This window comes from Procambarus clarkii, chromosome 3 (assembly GCF_040958095.1).
Source record: "Procambarus clarkii isolate CNS0578487 chromosome 3, FALCON_Pclarkii_2.0, whole genome shotgun sequence".
Taxonomy (NCBI): Eukaryota; Metazoa; Arthropoda; class Malacostraca; order Decapoda; family Cambaridae; genus Procambarus; species Procambarus clarkii.
Window position 1 is genome coordinate 26,762,914 of NC_091152.1, and position 21,517 is coordinate 26,784,430.

The window sequence follows — 21,517 nt, forward strand, 5'->3', positions numbered from 1 at the left end:
TCTTTCATTCAATACTCACATACTGCAGACTTAACTTGGTCACTAAGATCACACCAGGCTCTTGCATAGCTGTCTGCTACACTTCGCTGCTGCTACAAACGGAGACCTCGGAGGACTTGCCAGTTCCACTCCCACAACAAGACTGCCTTTAGCCAACCATGGTCTCAAACATTTCACCACGCCTCTCAAGGAAGGTATAATCCGATTAACCTTATCCCTAGAAGCCCGAGTCCTCTTTCCAGGAATTATTAATTAGGCTAAGCAGCTGCGGTCTTAATCCTTTGATCTTTCTTAGATATGTGATCCATAGTCTGTCTACTTAACATGTACTTCCAATCATCATTCGTTAAGTGTTGTAGTAATGATCCTCTAGCTAATAATTCCTACTAACTTGTGGATTACAACAAGGTTGCTAATCGATTTTCCCTCCTGGGTAGCCTTGACACTGACGGCTCATCCACGGATACAGACATGGACGCTCAGTCTCGGCCAGAGCCCGGCACTTGTCACCCTCCTGCCTCTTCCCAAAGAAGCCAACACTGGCGTCGTCGACACACCCATCGATCAAGAGGTACTGCTCCAACAGATAGCCCTGATGATCCTCTGGTCCCCCAGACACTTTCCCAGGGGATTGTGACACCGGTGGAACACGAGGCCCAGAGTGAAGCACCCACCAGTCGCAGGCGCCATCAAGAGAGTTCGCGAGCCGATCACCGCTTCCGTAAGGCAGAGAGAAGCATTGATCAACATCCTCTGGACAGGCTGACATTGATTCCACACATTTTACTTACTTTGTATGAGGGTTTTATGGCTTTTTCTAGTGGTTCCCCCTTTGGAGACGTCTGTGCACAGGTGGTCAAAAAGTTAGCTGTTGTATTTCAGGGATAATGGCGCCCCATCCTGAGAATACTGCGGTGTTTTGGAATGCCCGCTTCCTTTTTAAGAAGACGCAATTTCTACGCAATTTTATCGCCAGCGCACCACCGTTGATCGTGGGACTCTGTGAGACTTCGCTTACTGACGATCTTTCCTTCACAGTGCCGGGGTATTCGGTCTATAGACACGATCGGCCAGTATGGGGTAGAGGGGGACTTGCTCTCTTGGTCAGGTACTCAGTTCCCAGCTCCTTGCTCCGAATTCACTCCTTCCCGGGTGGGCATTTAGAATTCATGGCAGTGAAGGTGGCCCTCTCCCATGGGTGGGGCACCTTTGGAGTTCTGTATAATCCCTGTCTACCGGTAATGAAGAAGGAACTAGAACACTATTTTGGTCAGATCACAGACACCTGCCTCGTCATGGGTGACTTTTGTGAGATTTTTCTCTACGCCTACCTCCCTTAGGAGGTGGACTACAAGTTTAAAGTCTGCTCACGGCAGTTAAGCATGAGTCCAATAGAAAAAGGAAAAGTGGGAGCAAACCGCCAGGCCTCCACCACCAAGGGTGAAAACCTGTCCACAATAGGCCGCTGGCTCCTCCTAGTTTAACAGGACGTTAAAATTAATAAAGGGTAACCGACGGGTTCTAACAATCAAATATTTATATTTGATGTGGCGCTATGAATTGGAATTCGAATTCCCAAGAACAGCCGCCTTATCAAGATCACATCAACATTTAATAATATGCAGAAATATGGTGGAATAATATGGTTGAAGGGTTGACATCAAAGACCGTTTTCTATAACATAACAATTTATTAATAACAAGAGACTAACTACTACATTACCACATTACCGAGTTTACGTTACATTAATGTCCATCCAGTGGCACGATAACAAACAACTAAATAGCAACCCTTGCTGTGAGGCTGCATACTGAACTAACCTGAACACAGGTGTGCCCACTGATGACGCAATATTGCAAAACAAAGAAAAATATCACAGACTAAGTTACACCACAGCGAATGGTTATGTTATTGTACATCAAGTGGCATTTGCAACACAGCTATTCAACAGCCCCTCGAGAAGTGACAGCAGGCTCCATCTTGCTGACACTTCGGGCTGACAACATGAACTAACTGAACAAATGAAGGATATCCACTGAAGACAAAGACACAAGCAGGCAATCAATAGTGTCTCGGTTTCCCTGACAGCTACTATAATCACAAACTTAGGGGTCCTCCCGCCCCCCAGGAGAGACCCACGTAACTAGGCGGGTAGTCCAACAGTGACCCCCCCCCCTATCACAACCCAGTGTGAACACTCTTTGCAACTCCGTACAAGAAGTTGCACTGTTGTAAACAGTAACAAAGACAGGCAAGGCGGGATTCTGGGACACAGCTCCACAGATCCCTAGATGACTCTACTCTCGTCACCAGACGACAACCAAAAGAAATTGCCTTAAGTGATTAATTACGTTAATTGACTGATCGCAGCAGTCAGCAACAAAGTACTACGGTAATCACAAACAATTGTCTCACACTAGACAACAACATGATGATACTCTACGTTAATCTTTAACACTTGTCTCTCTCTTGTTAACAATAACTCAAACTTATATTACATCACACTTGACTCCTTGCAAGTATTCAGTGAGTAATTCTCAATTAAGGTCAAATGGACCACTAATTACATCCCCTTTGAGTTACGTTAACTAAGCCTACCCTAACTTGGTAGCTTCTCCACAGTCTGTGTCAAAAAATTACTAGTGAGTGTTAATTACCCTAATTAATTCCCTTATTAATTCTGAGCAATTAATTAACTGTCACCAGGACCGATAATTGATCATCCAGAAATACGTCTCACTCCGCACTGCCTAAGCAGGTCTCATCAAACACTGTGAATTCACGGAAAAGGAGTTAATTACCCTAATTAACAAGATGTGCCACTAATCCACTGTCCTCAGACAGGATATGATTAATACAACGATTTATGCTAGCTCCATGACCTCGCTTTACCGAGTCATCGGAGCTCTCCAATGTTAATTACTCCACTAATTAACCTGAGCCACTAATTGCTATACCCCTGAAAGGTAATTAGTCTCGAGCATATTACGTTAACACAAATACTGACAGATCCTCTCCCACTACGTGAATTCATGATGAGAAGGCTAATTACATAATTAGCTAGAGTGGTCAATTAATTGTCACATGGACAATTAATTGCTCCCGAGACGTATCTCACTCAAGCTCAACACTGTTCTCTCTTAACAGCCCTCACTCACTCCACAATACTAAGTGTGCACCCCTTTATCCAGTTATTTACCCCTTACTTAATTAACTCACTGAATCCTTAAGTCCTCAACACAACTTAAAGAAACAAACCCCAGCATTACATAGGTCACACTACAATGGCATGCAACATCATAAAAGCACTGCCCACATATGGTTGCGGCTACTGCAACTCGCTAATTACTGTGCCCACACAATAATGACACACGGTTGTGCAACACACATAAGTATACTAATATTACTGCCCCCTCTTTTTCTTGCACCCGATTGCAAAGGACTACTGTGAACACACACATACCTCAGCCAGGCAACTAACCCATCAATTGCCTGCTCTCATTAAGCACTGAATTCTCCTGAATAATCCTAGAGGTCCCTTAAACCCTCAACACAGTTCCTGGGGCAATAATATCGTATAAACTGATAACAATACTGCACAAACCTGCAACATAATGATGCCGTCAGCATACCCCATATGCTAATGACATCATTAGGCAATCAGTCAGCAATCACATCTACTGACTTACCACACAACACAGTACATAAACATGCAAATGAACACATAGAAATGGCATACACATAATCAATGAAAATTATATCACCAAGTAATTGTACTTAACTACCTCTAATGATTATAATTTTACGGTTTACGGTACTCTATGGCATTAATCCAGTCTGAACGATTATATAGAATCGACAGGCTGGATCACTTATATGGTAAATCTCTACACTGACCGGTTACATACTCTAGTCAGTCTACTATATATACATTGATACTACAGTGTGGTACCATGTATAATATCCATCTCCAGGTACCGCCCTATCAATCACCTGGATCCTACTGACAGCTGTCACTCAGCTGCTTCTCTAGCCTGGCGAGGCTCTGAGACAACTCTTACCGTGAATTTCCACCGGTATGCATCACACTGTAATAGTACTCATTTTTACTGCCCTCTTTCCCTTATTTTTTCCTCATTTCTCAAGTCACTACTACACTAGCTGACAACACTTAGCTTGCTTGCTCCTCATGCATCGACAAGATGTGGCCCTAGGCTGTCCCGGGAAAGTGGCCAAAGCATGTGGCCACCGCGTGGCCCACAGCGCCCCTCCCGAGCTGAGAAGGGGGTGGGGTTTGGCCGCGCGGGTGGCCTGGGTGGGTGGCCGGCGTGCGGGCAGGCGGGCCATGTGGCCGGACCATGCGGCGGGTGGCCTGGGGGTGGCCACGGGTAGCGCATGACGTCATAGCACACCACCCGGCTGAGCGGCACGCGGGGTGGGGTGGGGTTTGGCCGCGCGGGTGGCCTGGGTGGGTGGCCGCGGGCGGGCGCGCACATGGGTGTCTCAGGCTGGCAGGCTGCCGCCCACAGGAGTACCCACGCGACTGGGGGTGACAATGGCCGGCGGCGTCCCCACACTGACGCAGCCTGGCGGAATGCAAAGTCCAACATGGGCCTGTAATATCACACTCACTTACACTGCCCAACACCAATTGTCCATTGCCACTAGACAGGATACTCGACCCACCTGTTACACCATGAGGCTCTGCCAGCTGCCCCCTGGGTGAACACAGTCAACTGTCTCTCTAGTTTTTTACTGTTCCTTTCGTAAATCCTTGGCCCCAATTCACCTAATTGGGCCTTGACACAACCCCTGATGGCAGGAGTGCCATATTCGATGAGTAATTTGGATGAGAGAAGCGATTAACGGGGGTGGAGGGGGGAAAACTCCCCCCCCCCCCACCAGACACGTCCTAGTCCACCTGCTACCCTGCTCAGACTGACGGTTTCCCGGGCTAGGGAAACTCAAAATGCCCCTACCTCCTCCCTACTTTGTCTAGACCAATCAGCTTGGAGCCGGCAAGGCTCCCTCGTGCCGCATCCAACCATAGCTCTTCGCGCCAAAACTAGGCTTGGAGCACACGTGCCTAACCCAATCACCTCTCTCCGTCACCCTCGGGCGTCCTGTGACGTCACAAGGAGGGTGAGGCCTAAGGAGAGTGGCGTGATGTCTCCCATGTGGAGGAGAAAGGCAACGTTCACTCCACTGTTCCCCCACCTCTAACGGTTTTAGTCAAGTAACTCACATCCTACTTCACAGAAACAGGAAAATTTCTGTAATTCTCTCTACAGAGCAATCACAGACTTCTAACTACTCACAAATGACAGTCCATAACATAAGCTTTCATTCAACACCCAACAAGCACTTGTTATTTTGAAAGCTTCAGTTTCTAGAGTGACTAGCCTAATCTAGAAACTAGGAAAACTAGCTGAGGGATCTAGATCCCTCACAACTTTAATGCTCGGCACTCATCATGGCAACCTATGCTATTGGGTCGCCACCACAACGTGGCTGGCCGAGCCCTACTTCAGTTTCTCCTTGACTCCCCAGACCTCTCCTTACTGACGCCGCCAGGTTTGGGAACTCTGACAGACCCACTAAATGGACATACTTCAACGCTCGATCTTTGCATTGGAAGAGGCCCCTTCACGATGGCGCAGATATGGACCTGGCCGTACCTGGGTAGTGATCAACTGCCCATCATCATTTCCTTCAGGGGTACTGTTCGTCCTGCTCTGACCTCCCGAAGATCCAAATGAATCTTCTCGGAAGAGGGGTGGCATGGCTATGAGGCGGATGACTGGTCGACCCTTCCCGCAGTTACTGCAGATCTGCATGGGTCAGCGGATGCTCTCTCCAAGTCCCTTTTCAGTGTAGGCTCTCGGCATTTCAGGAAGACTAGTGGCCAGACAACCAATCCTTCCTGCCATGGGGCACTGTGGTGGAATCCTGAATGTCGGCAGGCAGTACTGGACCGGGGACGTACGTGGAATTCGTGGCGGCGCCACCCTACTCCACTGCAGCGGCAGACCTTCTGCAGGGCGGACGCCAGGTGTAGATGAACAGTCCTCCTTGCCAAATGCAAGGCCTGGGCTGATTACTGTGCCTCTCTCCGATTCGACTCCTCTGCAGGAGCCTGGGCCTTTGTTCGCAAGATGACAGGTAGGTACTCCCAGCCTTCCATCCCACTCAGAGACCTCAGTGGTAATGGAGGCCTGGGGGGAAGTACAAATAGCCGAACTCTTGGCTGACCACTTTGAAAATGTTTACCGTTCCCCGCTCCTTTCTGTGAGTTCTATAGGATGGGACTCCCGACAGGGTATAGGACTAGCTCAGGACCTGGATCATCCATTTACATCTGTTGAGCTGAAGGACGCTCTGTCACTCTCTAGGTCGGGCACTATGCCAGGGATAGACAACGTTCCATATAAATTTCTTCGGAGGGCACCCAAGATCCTTCAGTCCCACCTCCTTCACTTCTACAGCGCTTGCTGGTCCTCTGGTGTCTTCCCTGCCCTGTGGAAACACGCCATTCTTCTACCATTGGCCAAGTCAGGGAAGGATCCGTCTGTCCCGAGTTCATATCGGCCCATAAGTCTGCTTCCATGTCTCGGGAAACTGATGGAACGTCTTGTTCACACCCAGCTACAATGGGTGGTGGAAACCTCAGGTCTTCTACCTGAGGGTATCAGTGGATTTCGGGCGGGAAGAAGCACAATGGACTGCCTCCTCTCCTTCGAACATCGAATAATGGACACTTATTGCCAGAGAAGAGTGCTCCTTGCAGCATTCTTCGACATCAAGAGTGCATTTGACTCTGCGTCTCATTCTGCTGTCCTTCAGAGTCTGGCTCGACTAGGTCTCTCGGGTCCGGCGTTAAGGTGGTTCCAAAACTATCTACAGGGCCGCTCATTCAGAGTAGCGGTTGGTGGAGTCGTCTCTACAACCCACCCTGTCTCACGTGGTGTCCCCCCAGGGAGCGATTCTGAGCCCACTATTATTCTCTATTCTTCTGTCTGATCTCCCTGTATTCTGGGGGGTCCAGGTTTTAGCCTGTGCCGATGATGTAACCCTTGTGGCGGATGGTGCCACTCTCCTAGAGGCACAAGGCTTCCTGCAAAATGCTGTGTTCTCAGCAACTGTGCTGGGGAAGGGTCTCTCCATTAACCCTGTGAAAAGTTGCATCATGAGTTTCACCTGGACCCGCTTACCAGACCAACCAGTGGTGACCGTCGGGGGCTGTCGTCTCCCGATCGCTACGGAACACAGGTGGCTGGGGGTCGTTCTAGATAGCCCTCGGGTGACGTGGAGGCATCATGTGGACTACCTTCGGGCCTCATGCCTTTGTCGCATGAACATCATGAAACGACTCTCTGGTGCAGCAGGGGGGGCTTCACGGGAGTCGCTCCTAGCTCTCTATAAGGCCTTCATTCGTAGCAAGATCATGTATGCGAGTGAAGTCTATGGCTCAGCAGCAGCATCTGTCTTGGCAAGGCTGGATCCCATTCAAAATGGTGCCCTTCGCTCAGCGCTAGGAGCTATGCCCTCCTCGCCAGTTCTTTCTCTCCATGCCGAGTCGGGGCTATGGCCCCTGAGCTTTGAACGTCTTCTCATCCACTGCCGCCAATTTCAACGGATAGTGCGTCTCCCTGCTACCCATCCACTTACTCGCCTCCAGCTCGAGGCTAACTGGTGGAATGTGCCGGCTGGACACTCCTGACGTCGTCAGTTGCCTTTCGTCGTCCGGGCCTTGGATGCATATTCACAGTTTTCCCATCCCGTCCCTGTACTCACCCCTGGCCCGATCATCTCATCGATGCCTCCGTGGGCAGAAGAGCTCATTCGGGTTTCTTTCGACTTTTCCAAGCCTCCTCATCGGAAGAGAGATTTAGAGGGTTTGGCCCCTTTAATTTTTGCAGACTTACGAGCCTCCTTATACTCTGGATACTTGGAGGTTTACACCAATGGGTCCCGCAAAGATCAGCCACCATCTACATCTGCAGCAGCATACTTTGCTCCTTTTTCCTTCTGTCAAACGTGGAAACTCTCCTCTGCTCATTCGTGCCTGGATGGGGAACTGTTTGTAATCTTACTAGCCTTATGACTCCTTCACAAGTTTCAGGGCCCTTTGCAGTCGTTTTCTACGTGGACTCAGTTACAGCCCTACATCTCATATCATCTCGGCATCCACGAGTCCATCGTCATACTGTGTTACAGATCCGTGGAGAACTGCTGTCATACTCTGGTTCTCCGGGTTGGTCCATCTATCTCCAATGGGTTCCGTCACATGTCGATATTAATGGCAATGAGGTGGCCGACGCAGCAGCAGCAGGGATGGCGCATACTCTCCATGACTACAAATGTGCCTCTAGACCTTTCCGAAATTCTCCCGCAGCTTTGGGCGGCTTGCCTCGCGAGTTGGGAGGCAATGATGGCGCCAGCACTCAGGTCCTCCTCTCTGGCGGGTCTCCGGGAGGACTCCTCCCCGCGTCCATGGACTCGTCATCATTCTCGACTTCTCGACACTGCCATCACTCGTTTCTGGAGTGGGCACACCTGCCTGGCCGCACATCTCCATCGTCTACGGCTGGTAGATTCCCCATACTGCCAGTGGTGTCCGACCCAGGAGGATACAGTGAAGCATCTTCTTCTTCACTGCCCTCGATTTCATAACGCTCGTGTCAGACTACAGAGTGCCGGTCGTAGGCTGAATATTCCCCGCCTCACAGTTCGACCCAGGAGGATACATCTTCTTCTTCACTGCCCTCGATTTCATAACGCTCGTGTCAGACTACAGAGTGCCGGTCGTAGGCTGAATATTCCCCGCCTCACAGTTCCCGTTCTCCTTGACTGGGCAGGTGCGAGAGACGAAGATGTCCGTCATGACATCCTTCGCCATACCTTTCGCTTCATCCGTCATGTCCGTTCCCTGAAGAGACTGTAAAATTTGTCGCCTGAGGAGTTTGTAGGGTCTATGGCCTGAAGAGACTATAGGGACCCCATCCCTCCGCTATTTCCCAGTATCGGGCAGCCGGGGCGCATCCGATCCCACGATCGTCGTCGCCCCTAAATCAACACAACAACAACAACTTTCCAGTAACAGTACTAAAAACTGAACACAAAATAAAAATAAAATAAAGTTTTGTTTAATTATATTATTTGAATTAGTATACATTGATACAAATTGTGTAACGGTTTGAATAGTGTAGAGAACAAGCGGAGTACGCTGCTTATGTGTATATATATACACCCGTCTTTGTGTATATACCTCATAAGGGACTGTGTGTCATGGGGGTTGGTGCCCTGTGACTGTGTGTCTTGGGGGTTGGTGCCCTGTGACTGTGTGTCTTGGGGGTTGGTGCCCTGTGACTGTGTGTCTTGGGGGTTGGTGCCCTGTGACTGTGTGTCTTGGGGGTTGATGCCCTGTGACTGTGTGTCATGGGGGTTGGTGCCCTGTGACTGTGTGTCTTGGGGGTTGGTGCCCTGTGACTGTGTGTCTTGGGGGTTGGTGCCCTGTGACTGTGTGTCTTGGGGGTTGGGGCCCTGTGACTGTGTGTCTTGGGGGTTGGTGCCCTGTGACTGTGTGTCTTGGGGGTTGGTGCCCTGTGACTGTGTGTCTGAGGGTTGGTGCCCTGTGACTGTGTGTCTTGGGGGTTGGTGCCCTGTAACTGTGTGTCTTGGGGGTTGGTGCCCTGTGACTGTGTGTCATGGGGGCTGGTGCCCTGTGACCCTGTGTCTTGGGGGTTGGTGCCCTGTGACTGTGTGTCATGGGGGTTGGTGCCCTGTGACTGTGTGTCTTGGGGGTTGGGGCCCTGTGACTGTGTGTCTTGGGGGTTGGTGCCCTGTGACTGTGTGTCTGAGGGCTGGTGCCCTGTGACTGTGGTCTGAGGGCTGGTGCCCTGTGACTGTGGTCTGAGGGCTGGTGCCCTGTGACTGTGTGTCTTGGGGGTTGGTGGCCTGTGTCTGTGTGTCTTGGGGGTTGGTGCCCTGTGACTGTGTGTCTTGGGGGTTGGTGCCCTGTGACTGTGTGTCTTGGGGGTTGGTGCCCTGTGACTGTGTGTCTTGGGGGTTGGTGCCCTGTGACTGTGTGTCTTGGGGGTTGGTGCCCTGTGACTGTGGTCTGGGGGCTGGTGCCCTGTGACTTTGGTCTGAGGGTTGGTGCCGTGTGACTGTGGTCTGAGGGCTGGTGCCCTGTGACTGTGGCCTGAGGGCTGGTGCCCTGTGACTGTGGTCTGAGGGTTGGTGCCCTGTGACTGTGGTCTGAGGGTTGGTGCCCTGTGACTGTGTGTCTGAGGGCAGGTGCCCTGTGACTGTGGTCTGAGGGCTGGTGCTCTGTGACTGTGGTCTGAGGGCTGGTGCCCTGTGTCTGTGGTCTGATGGCTGGTGCCCTGTGACTGTGGTCTGAGGGTTGGTGCCCTGTGACTGTGTGTCTGAGGGCTGGTGCCCTGTGACTGTGGTCTGAGGGTTGGTGCCCTGTGACTGTGGTCTGAGGGTTGGTGCCCTGTGACTGTGTGTCTGAGGGCAGGTGCCCTGTGACTGTGGTATGAGGGCTGGTGCTCTGTGACTGTGGTCTGAGGGTTGGTGCCCTGTGACTGTGGTCTGAGGGCTGGTGCTCTGTGTCTGTGGTCTGAGGGTTGGTGCCCTATGACTGTGGTCTGAGGGCTGGTGCCCTGTGACTGTGTGTCTGAGGGTTGGTGCCCTGAGACTGTGGTCTGAGGGCTGGTGCCCTGTGACTGTGTGTCTGAGGGCTGGTGCCCTGTGACTGTGGTCTGAGGGCTGGTGCCCTGTTACTGTGGTCTGAGGGTTGGTGCCCTGTGACTGTGGTCTGAGGGGTGGTGCCCTGTGACTGTAGTCTGAGGGCTGGTGCCCTGTGACTGTGGTCTGAGGGCTGGTGCTCTGTGTCTGTGGTCTGAGGGTTGGTGCCCTATGACTGTGGTCTGAGGGCTGGTGCCCTGTGACTGTGTGTCTGAGGGTTGGTGCCCTGAGACTGTGGTCTGAGGGCTGGTGCCCTGTGACTGTGTGTCTGAGGGCTGGTGCCCTGTGACTGTGGTCTGAGGGCTGGTGCCCTGTGACTGTGTGTCTGAGGGTTGGTGCCCTGTGACTGTGGTCTGAGGGGTGGTGCCCTGTGACTGTAGTCTGAGGGCTGGTGCCCTGTGACTGTGGTCTGAGAGTTGGTGCCCTGTGACTGTGGTCTGAGGGTTGGTGCCCTGTGACTGTGGTCTGAGGACTGATGCCCTGTGACTGTAGTCTGAGGGCTGGTACCCTGTGACTGTGGTCTGAGAGTTGGTGCCCTGTGACTGTGGTCTGAGGGTTGGTGCCCTGTGACTGTGGTCTGAGGACTGATGCCCTGTGACTGTGGTCTGAGGGCTGGTACCCTGTGACTGTGATCTGAGGGCTGGTGCCCTGTGACTGTTGTCTGAGGGCTGGTGCCCTGTGACTGTGGTCTGAGGACTGGTGCCCTGTGACTGTGGTCTGAGGGCTGGTGCTCTGTGACTGTGGTCTGAGGGTTGGTGCCCTGTGACTGTGGTCTGAGGGCTGGTGCTCTGTGTCTGTGTGTCTGAGGGTTGGTGCCCTGTGACTGTGGTCTGAGGGTTGGTGCCCTGTGACTGTGTGTCTGAGGGCTGGTGCCCTGTGACTGTGTGTCTGAGGGTTGGTGCCCAGTGACTGTGGTCTGAGGGTTGGTGCCCTGTGACTGTGTGTCTGAGGGCAGGTGACCTGTGACTGTGGTCTGAGGGTAGGTGCCCTGTGACTGTGGTCTGAGGGTTGGTGCCCTGTGACTGTGGTCTGAGGGCTGGTGCCCTGTGACTGTGGTCTGAGGGCTGGTGCCCTGTGACTGTGGTCTGAGGGTTGGTGCCCTGTGACTGTGGTCTGAGGGCTGGTGCCCTGTGACTGTGGTCTGAAGGCTGGTGCCCTGTGACTATGGTCTGAGGGCTGGTGCCCTGTGACTGTGGTCTGAGGGCTGGTGCCCTGTGACTGTGGTCTGAAGGCTGGTGCCCTGTGACTGTGGTCTGAGGGATGGTGCTCTGTGAATGTAGTCTGAGGGCTGGTGCCCTGTGATTGCGGTCTGAGGGCTGGTGCCCTGTGACTGTGGTCTGAGGGTTGATGCCAGGTGACTGTGGTCTGAGGGCTGGTGCCCTGTGACTGTGGTCCGAAGGTTGGTGCCCTGTGACTGTGGTCTGAGGGTTGGTGCCCTGTGACTGTGGCCTGAGGGCTGGTGCCCTGTGACTTTGGTCTGAGGGCTGGTGCTCTGTGACTGTGGTCTGAGGGCTGGTGCCCTGTGACTGTGGTCCGAGGGCTGGTGCCCTGTGACTGTGGTCTGAGGGTTGGTGCCCTGTGACTGTGGCCTGAGGGCTGGTGCCCTGTGACTTTGGTCTGAGGGCTGGTGCCCTGTGACTGTGGTCTGAGGGCTGGTGCCCTGTGACTGTGGTCTGATTGCTGGTGCTTGTGACTGTGGTCTGAGGGCTGGTGCCCTGTGACTTTGGTCTGAGGGCTGGTGCCCTGTGACTGTGGTCTGAGGGCTGGTGCCCTGTGACTTTGGTCTGAGGGCTGGTGCCCTGTGACTGTGGTCTGAGGGCTGGTGCCCTGTGACTGTGGTCCGAGGGTTGGTGCCCTATGACTGTGGTCTGAGGGCTGGTGCCTTGTGACTGTGGTCTGAGGGCTGGTGCCCTTTGACTGGTCTGAGGGCTGGTGCCCTGTGACTGTGTGTCTGAGGGTTGGTGCCCTGTGACTGTGTGTCTGAGGGTTGGTGCCCTGTGACTGTGTGTCTGAGGGTTGGTGCCCTGTGACTGTGGTCAGAGGGCTGGTGCCCTGTGACTGTGGTCTGATTGCTGGTGCCTTGTGACTGTGGCCTGAGGGCTGGTGCCCTGTGACTGTGTGTCTGAGAGTTGGTGCCCTGTGACTGTGTGTCTGAGGGTTGGTGCCCTGTGACTGTGGTCTGAGGGTTGGTGCCCTGTGACTGTGTCTGAGTGTTGGTGCCCTGTGACTGTGTGTCTGAGGGTTGGTGCCCTGTGACTGTGTGTCATGGGGGTTGGTGCCCTGTGACTGTGTGTCTTGGGGGTTGGGGCCCTGTGACTGTGTGTCTTGGGGGTTGGTGCCCTGTGACTGTGTGTCTGAGGGCTGGTGCCCTGTGACTGTGGTCTGAGGGCTGGTGCCCTGTGACTGTGGTCTGAGGGCTGGTGCCCTGTGACTGTGTGTCTTGGGGGTTGGTGGCCTGTGTCTGTGTGTCTTGGGGGTTGGTGCCCTGTGACTGTGTGTCTTGGGGGTTGGTGCCCTGTGACTGTGTGTCTTGGGGGTTGGTGCCCTGTGACTGTGTGTCTTGGGGGTTGGTGCCCTGTGACTGTGTGTCTTGGGGGTTGGTGCCCTGTGACTGTGGTCTGGGGGCTGGTGCCCTGTGACTTTTGTCTGAGGGTTGGTGCCGTGTGACTGTGGTCTGAGGGCTGGTGCCCTGTGACTGTGGCCTGAGGGCTGGTGCCCTGTGACTGTGGTCTGAGGGTTGGTGCCCTGTGACTGTGGTCTGAGGGTTGGTGCCCTGTGACTGTGTGTCTGAGGGCAGGTGCCCTGTGACTGTGGTCTGAGGGCTGGTGCTCTGTGACTGTGGTCTGAGGGCTGGTGCCCTGTGTCTGTGGTCTGATGGCTGGTGCCCTGTGACTGTGGTCTGAGGGTTGGTGCCCTGTGACTGTGTGTCTGAGGGCTGGTGCCCGGTGACTGTGGTCTGAGGGTTGGTGCCCTGTGACTGTGGTCTGAGGGTTGGTGCCCTGTGACTGTGTGTCTGAGGGCAGGTGCCCTGTGACTGTGGTCTGAGGGCTGGTGCTCTGTGACTGTGGTCTGAGGGTTGGTGCCCTGTGACTGTGGTCTGAGGGCTGGTGCTCTGTTTCTGTGGTCTGAGGGTTGGTGCCCTATGACTGTGGTCTGAGGGCTGGTGCCCTGTGACTGTGTGTCTGAGGGTTGGTGTCCTGAGACTGTGGTCTGAGGGCTGGTGCCCTGTGACTGTGTGTCTGAGGGCTGGTGCCCTGTGACTGTGGTCTGAGGGCTGGTGCCCTGTTACTGTGGTCTGAGGGTTGGTGCCCTGTGACTGTGGTCTGAGGGGTGGTGCCCTGTGACTGTAGTCTGAGGGCTGGTGCCCTGTGACTGTGGTCTGAGAGTTGGTGCCCTGTGACTGTGGTCTGAGGGTTGGTGCCCTGTGACTGTGGTCTGAGGACTGATGCCCTGTGACTGTGGTCTGAGGGCTGGTACCCTGTGACTGTGATCTGAGGGCTGGTGCCCTGTGACTGTTGTCTGAGGGCTGGTGCCCTGTGACTGTGGTCTGAGGACTGGTGCCCTGTGACTGTGGTCAGAGGGCTGGTGCTCTGTGACTGTGGTCTGAGGGTTGGTGCCCTGTGACTGTGGTCTGAGGGCTGGTGCTCTGTGTCTGTGTGTCTGAGGGTTGGTGCCCTGTGACTGTGGTCTGAGGGTTGGTGCCCTGTGACTGTGTGTCTGAGGGCTGGTGCCCTGTGACTGTGTGTCTGAGGGTTGGTGCCCAGTGACTGTGGTCTGAGGGTTGGTGCCCTGTGACTGTGTGTCTGAGGGCAGGTGCCCTGTGACTGTGGTCTGAAGGTAGGTGCCCTGTGACTGTGGTCTGAGGGTTGGTGCCCTGTGACTGTGGTCTGAGGGCTGGTGCCCTGTGACTGTGGTCTGAGGGCTGGTGCCCTGTGACTGTGGTCTGAGGGTTGGTGCCCTGTGACTGTGGTCTGAGGGCTGGTGCCCTGTGACTGTGGTCTGAGGGCTGGTGCCCTGTGACTGTGGTCTGAGGGCTGGTGCCCTGTGACTGTGGTCTGAAGGCTGGTGCCCTGTGACTGTGGTCTGAGGGCTGGTGCCCTGTGACTGTGGTCTGAGGGATGGTGCTCTGTGAATGTAGTCTGAGGGCTGGTGCCCTGTGATTGCGGTCTGAGGGCTGGTGCCCTGTGACTGTGGTCTGAGGGTTGATGCCAGGTGACTGTGGTCTGAGGGCTGGTGCCCTGTGACTGTGGTCCGAGGGTTGGTGCCCTGTGACTGTGGTCTGAGGGTTGGTGCCCTGTGACTGTGGCCTGAGGGCTGGTGCCCTGTGACTTTGGTCTGAGGGCTGGTGCTCTGTGACTGTGGTCTGAGGGCTGGTGCCCTGTGACTGTGGTCCGAGGGCTGGTGCCCTGTGACTGTGGTCTGAGGGTTGGTGCCCTGTGACTGTGGCCTGAGGGCTGGTGCCCTGTGACTTTGGTCTGAGGGCTGGTGCCCTGTGACTGTGGTCTGAGGGCTGGTGCCCTGTGACTGTGGTCTGATTGCTGGTGCTTGTGACTGTGGTCTGAGGGCTGGTGCCCTGTGACTTTGGTCTGAGGGCTGGTGCCCTGTGACTGTGGTCTGAGGGCTGGTGCCCTGTGACTTTGGTCTGAGGGCTGGTGCCCTGTGACTGTGGTCTGAGGGCTGGTGCCCTGTGACTGTGGTCCGAGGGTTGGTGCCCTATGACTGTGGTCTGAGGGCTGGTGCCTTGTGACTGTGGTCTGAGGGCTGGTGCCCTTTGACTGGTCTGAGGGCTGGTGCCCTGTGACTGTGTGTCTGAGGGTTGGTGCCCTGTGACTGTGTGTCTGAGGGTTGGTGCCCTGTGACTGTGTGTCTGAGGGTTGGTGCCCTGTGACTGTGGTCAGAGGGCTGGTGCCCTGTGACTGTGGTCTGATTGCTGGTGCCTTGTGACTGTGGCCTGAGGGCTGGTGCCCTGTGACTGTGTGTCTGAGAGTTGGTGCCCTGTGACTGTGTGTCTGAGGGTTGGTGCCCTGTGACTGTGGTCTGAGGGTTGGTGCCCTGTGACTGTGTCTGAGGGTTGGTGCCCTGTGACTGTGTGTCTGAGGGTTGGTGCCCTGTGACTGTGGTCCGAGGGTTGGTGCCCAATGACTGTGGTCTGAGGGCTGGTGCCTTGTGACTGTGGCCTGAGGGCTGGTGCCCTTTGACTGGTCTGAGGGCTGGTGCCCTGTGACTGTGTGTCTGAGGGTTGGTGCCCTGTGACTGTGTGTCTGAGGGTTGGTGCCCTGTGACTGTGTGTCTGAGGGTTGGTGCCCTGTGACTGTGGTCTGAGGGCTGGTGCCCTGTGACTGTGGTGTGAGGGTTGGTGCCCTGTGACTGTGTGTCTGAGGGTTGGTGCCCTGTGACTGTGGTCTGAGGGTTGGTGCCCTGTGACTGTGGTCTGAGGGTTGGTGCCCTGTGACTGTGTGTCTGAGGGTTGGTGCCCTGTGACTGTGGTCTGAGGGCTGGTGCCCTGTGACTGTGGTCTGAGGGTTGGTGCCCTGTGACTGTGGTCTGAGGTTTGGTGCCCTGTGACTGTGATCTGAGGGCTCGTGCTCTGTGACTGTAGTCTGAGGGCTGGTGACCTCTGACTAAGGTCCGAGGGCTGGTGCCCTGTGACTGTGGTCTGAGGGCTGGTGCCCTGTGACTGTGGTCTGAGGGCTGGTGCCCTGTGACTGTGGTTTGAGGACTGGTGCTCTGTGACTGTGGTCTGAGGGCTGGTGCCCTGTGACTGTGGTCTGAGGGCTGGTGCTCTGTGACTGTAGTCTGAGGGCTGGTGCCCTGTGATTGCGGTCTGAGGGCTGGTGCCCTGTGACTGTGGTCTGAGGGTTGATGCCAGGTGACTGTGGTCTGAGGGCTGGTGCCCTGTGACTGTGGCCCGAGGGCTGGTGCCCTGTGACTGTGGTCTGAGGGTTGGTGCCCTGTGACTGCGGCCTGAGGGCTGGTGCCCTGTGACTGTGGTCTGAGGGCTGGTGCCCTGTGACTGTGGTCTGATTGCTGGTGCCTTGTGACTGTGGTCTGAGGGCTGGTGCCCTGTGACTGTGGTCTGAGGGCTGGTGCCCTGTGACTGTGGTCTGATTGCTGGTGCCCTGTGACTGTGGTGCGAGGGTTGGTGCCCTGTGACTGTGGTCTGAGGGCTGGTGCCCTGTGACTGTGGTCTGAGGGTTGGTGCCCTGTGACTGTGGTCTGAGGGTTGGTGCCCTGTGACTGTGGTCTGAGGGCTGGTGCCCTGTGACTGTGTGTCTGAGGGTTGGTGCCCTGTGACTGTGGTCTGAGGGCTGGTGCCTTGTGACTGTGGTCTGAGGGTTGGTGCCCTGTGACTGTGGTCTGAGGGTTGGTGCCCTGTGACTGTGGTCTGAGGGTTGGTGCCCTGTGACTGTGGTCCGAGGGTTGGTGCCCTGTGACTGTGGTCTGAGGGTTGGTGCCCTGTGACTGTGGTCCGAGGGTTGGTGCCCTGTGACTGTGGTCTGAGGGCTGGTGCCTTGTGACTGTGGTCTGAGGGTTGGTGCCCTGTGACTGTGTGTCTGAGGGTTGGTGCCCTGTGACTGTGTGTCTGAGGGTTGGTGCCCTGTGACTGTGTGTCTGAGGGTTGGTGCCCTGCGACTGTGGTCTGAGGGCAGGTGCCCTGTGACTGTGGTCTGAGGGTTGGTGCCCTGTGATTGCGGTCTGAGGGCTGGTGCCCTGTGACTGTGTGTCTGAGGGCAGGTGCCCTGTAACTGTGGCCTGAGGGTTGGTGCCCTGTGACTGTGGTCTGAGGGTTGGTGCCCTGTGACTGTGTGTCTGAGGGTTGGTGCCCTGTGACTGTGGTCTGAGGGTTGGTGCCCTGTGACTGTGGTCTAAGGGCTGGTGCCCTGTGACTGTGGTCTGAGGGCTGGTGCCCTGTGACTGTGGTCTGAGGGCTGGTGCCCTGTGACTGTGGTTTGAGGACTGGTGCTCTGTGACTGTGGTCTGAGGGCTGGTGCCCTGTGACTGTGGTCTGAGGGCTGGTGCTCTGTGACTGTAGTCTGAGGGCTGGTGCCCTGTGATTGCGGTCTGAGGGCTGGTGCCCTGTGACTGTGGTCTGAGGGTTGATGCCAGGTGACTGTGGTCTGAGGGCTGGTGCCCTGTGACTGTGGCCCGAGGGCTGGTGCCCTGTGACTGTGGTCTGAGGGTTGGTGCCCTGTGACTGTGGCCTGAGGGCTGGTGCCCTGTGACTGTGGTCTGATTGCTGGTGCCTTGTGACTGTGATGCGAGGGTTGGTGCCCTGTGATTGCGGTCTGAGGGCTGGTGCCCTGTGACTGTGTGTCTGAGGGCAGGTGCCCTGTAACTGTGGTCTGAGGGTTGGTGCCCTGTGACTGTGGTCTGAGGGTTGGTGCCCTGTGACTGTGTGTCTGAGGGTTGGTGCCCTGTGACTGTGGTCTGAGGGTTGGTGCCCTGTGACTGTGGTCTAAGGGCTGGTGCCCTGTGACTGTGGTCTGAGGGCTGGTGCCCTGTGACTGTGGTCTGAGGGCTGGTGCCCTGTGACTGTGGTTTGAGGACTGGTGCTCTGTGACTGTGGTCTGAGGGCTGGTGCCCTGTGACTGTGGTCTGAGGGCTGGTGCTCTGTGACTGTAGTCTGAGGGCTGGTGCCCTGTGATTGCGGTCTGAGGGCTGGTGCCCTGTGACTGTGGTCTGAGGGTTGATGCCAGGTGACTGTGGTCTGAGGGCTGGTGCCCTGTGACTGTGGCCCGAGGGCTGGTGCCCTGTGACTGTGGTCTGAGGGTTGGTGCCCTGTGACTGTGGCCTGAGGGCTGGTGCCCTGTGACTGTGGTCTGATTGCTGGTGCCTTGTGACTGTGGTGCGAGGGTTGGTGCCCTGTGACTGTGGTCTGAGGGCTGGTGCCCTGTGACTGTGGTCTGAGGGTTGGTGCCCTGTGACTGTGGTCTGAGGGTTGGTGCCCTGTGACTGTGGTCTGAGGGCTGGTGCCCTGTGACTGTGTGTCTGAGGGTTGGTGCCCTGTGACTGTGGTCTGAGGGCTGGTGCCTTGTGACTGTGGTCTGAGGGTTGGTGCCCTGTGACTGTGGTCTGAGGATTGGTGCCCTGTGACTGTGGTCTGAGGGTTGGTGCCCTGTGACTGTGGTCCGAGGGTTGGTGCCCTGTGACTGTGGTCTGAGGGTTGGTGCCCTGTGACTGTGGTCCGAGGGTTGGTGCCCTGTGACTGTGGTCTGAGGGCTAGTGCCTTGTGACTGTGGTCTGAGGGTTGGTGCCCTGTGACTGTGTGTCTGAGGGTTGGTGCCCTGTGACTGTGTGTCTGAGGGTTGGTGCCCTGTGACTGTGTGTCTGAGGGTTGGTGCCCTGCGACTGTGGTCTGAGGGCAGGTGCCCTGTGACTGTGGTCTGAGGGTTGGTGCCCTGTGATTGCGGTCTGAGGGCTGGTGCCCTGTGACTGTGTGTCTGAGGGCAGGTGCCCTGTAACTGTGGTCTGAGGGTTGGTGCCCTGTGACTGTGGTCTGAGGGTTGGTGCCCTGTGACTGTGTGTCTGAGGGTTGGTGCCCTGTGACTGTGGTCTGAGGGTTGGTGCCCTGTGACTGTGGTCTAAGGGCTGGTGCCCTGTGACTGTGGTCTGAGGGCTGGTGCCCTGTGACTGTGGTCTGAGGGTTGGTGCCCTGTGATTGCGGTCTGAGGGCTGGTGCCCTGTGACTGTGTGTCTGAGGGCAGGTGCCCTGTAACTGTGGTCTGAGGGCTGGTGCCCTGTGACTGTGTGTGTGAGGGCTGGTGCCCTGTGACTGTGGTCTGAGGGCTGGTGCCCTGTGACTGTGGTCTGAGGGTTGGTGCCCTGTGACCGTGGTCTGAGGGCTGATGCTCTGTGACTGTAGTCTGAGGGCTGGTGCCCTGTGACTAAGGTCCGAAGGCTGGTGCCCTGTGACTGTGGTCTGAGGGCTGGTGCCCTGTAACTGAGGTCTAAGGGCTGGTGCCCTGTAACTGTGGTCTAAGGACTGGTGCTCTGTGACTGTGGTCTGAGGGCTGGTGCCCTGTGACTGTGGTCTGAGGGCTGGTGCCCTGTGACTGTAGTCTGAGGGCTGGTGCCCTGTGATTGCGGTCTGAGGGCTGGTGCCCTGTGACTGTGGTCTGAGGGTTGATGCCAGGTGACTGTGGTCTGAGGGCTGGTGCCCTGTGACTGTGGTCCGAGGGCTGGTGCCCTGTGACTGTGGTCTGAGGGTTGGTGCCCTGTGATTGTGGCCTGAGGGCTGGTGCCCTGTGACTTTTGTCTGAGGGCTGGTGCCCTGTGACTGTGGTCTGAGGGCTGGTGCCCTGTGACTGTGGTCCGAGGGTTGGTGCCCTGTGACTGTGGTCTGAGGGCTGGTGCCCTTTGACTGGTCTGAGGGCTGGTGCCCTGTGACTGTGTGTCTGAGGGTTGGTGCCCTGTGACTGTGTGTCTGAGGGTTGGTGCCCTGTGACTGTGTGTCTGAGGGTTGGTGCCCTGTGACTGTGTGTCTGAGGGTTGATGCCAGGTGACTGTGGTCTGAGGGCTGGTGCCCTGTGACTGTGGTCTGAGGGCTGGTGCCCTGTGACTGTGGTCTGATTGCTGGTGCCTTGTGACTGTGGCCTGAGGGCTGGTGCCCTGTGACTGTGTGTCTGAGGGTTGGTGCCCTGTGACTGTGTGTCTGAGGGTTGATGCCAGGTGACTGTGGTCTGAGGGCTGGTGCCCTGTGACTGTGGTCTGAGGGCTGGTGCCCTGTGACTGTGGTCTGAGGGCTGGTGCCCTGTGACTGTGGTCTGAGGGCTGGTGCCCTGTGACTGTGGTCTGAGGGCTGGTGCCCTGTAACTGTGGTCTGAGGGCTGGTGCCCTGTGACTAAGGTCCGAGGGCTGGTGCCCTGTGACTGTGGTCTGAGGGCTGGTGCCCTGTGACTGTGGTCTGAGGGCTGGTGCCCTGTGTTTGTGGTCTAAGGACTGGTGCTCTGTGACTGTGGTCTGAGGGCTGGTGCCCTGTGACTGTGGTCTGAGGGCTGGTGCCCTGTGACTGTAGTCTGAGGGCTGGTGCCCTGTGATTGCGGTCTGAGGGCTGGTGCCCTGTGACTGTGGTCTGAGAGTTGATGCCAGGTGACTGTGGTCTGAGGGCTGGTGCCCTGTGACTGTGGTCCGAGGGCTGGTGCCCTGTGACTGTGGTCTGAGGGTTGGTGCCCTGTGATTGTGGCCTGAGGGCTGGTGCCCTGTGACTTTGGTCTGAGGGCTGGTGCCCTGTGACTGTGGTCTGAGGGCTGGTGCCCTGTGACTGTGGTCCGAGGGTTGGTGCCCTGTGACTGTGGTCTGAGGGCTGGTGCCCTTTGACTGGTCTGAGGGCTGGTGCCCTGTGACTGTGTGTCTGAGGGTTGGTGCCCTGTGACTGTGTGTCTGAGGGTTGGTGCCCTGTGACTGTGTGTCTGAGGGTTGGTGCCCTGTGACTGTGGTCTGAGCGCTGGTGCCCTGTGACTGTGGTCTGATGGTTGGTGCCCTGTGACTGTCGTCTGAGGGCTGGTGCCCTGTGACTGTGTGTCTGAGGGTTGGTGCCCTGTGACTGTGTGTCTGAGGGTTGATGCCAGGTGACTGTGTTCTGAGGGCTGGTGCCCTGTGACTGTGGTCTGAGGGCTGGTGCCCTGTGACTGTGGTCTGAGGGCTGGTGCCCTGTGACTGTGGTCTGAGGGCTGGTGCTCTGTGACTGTAGTCTGAGGGCTGGTGCCCTGTGACTGTGGTCTGAGGGTTGGTGCCCTGTGACTGTGGTCTGAGGGCTGGTGCC

General features: G+C 56.1%; 1 protein-coding gene across 1 annotated transcript in view; it reads right to left on the bottom strand.

Moving 5' to 3' along the window:
* Positions 1–8,791: 8,791 nt before the first annotated feature.
* LOC123748230 (uncharacterized) overlaps positions 8,792–21,517 on the bottom strand; it is a 155,514-nt gene continuing 142,788 nt past the window's right edge. Inside the window, exon 7 of the mRNA XM_069331345.1 lies at positions 8,792–8,938. Coding sequence (XP_069187446.1) covers positions 8,792–8,938 — 147 coding nt within the window. The remainder of the gene's footprint in view (positions 8,939–21,517) is intronic.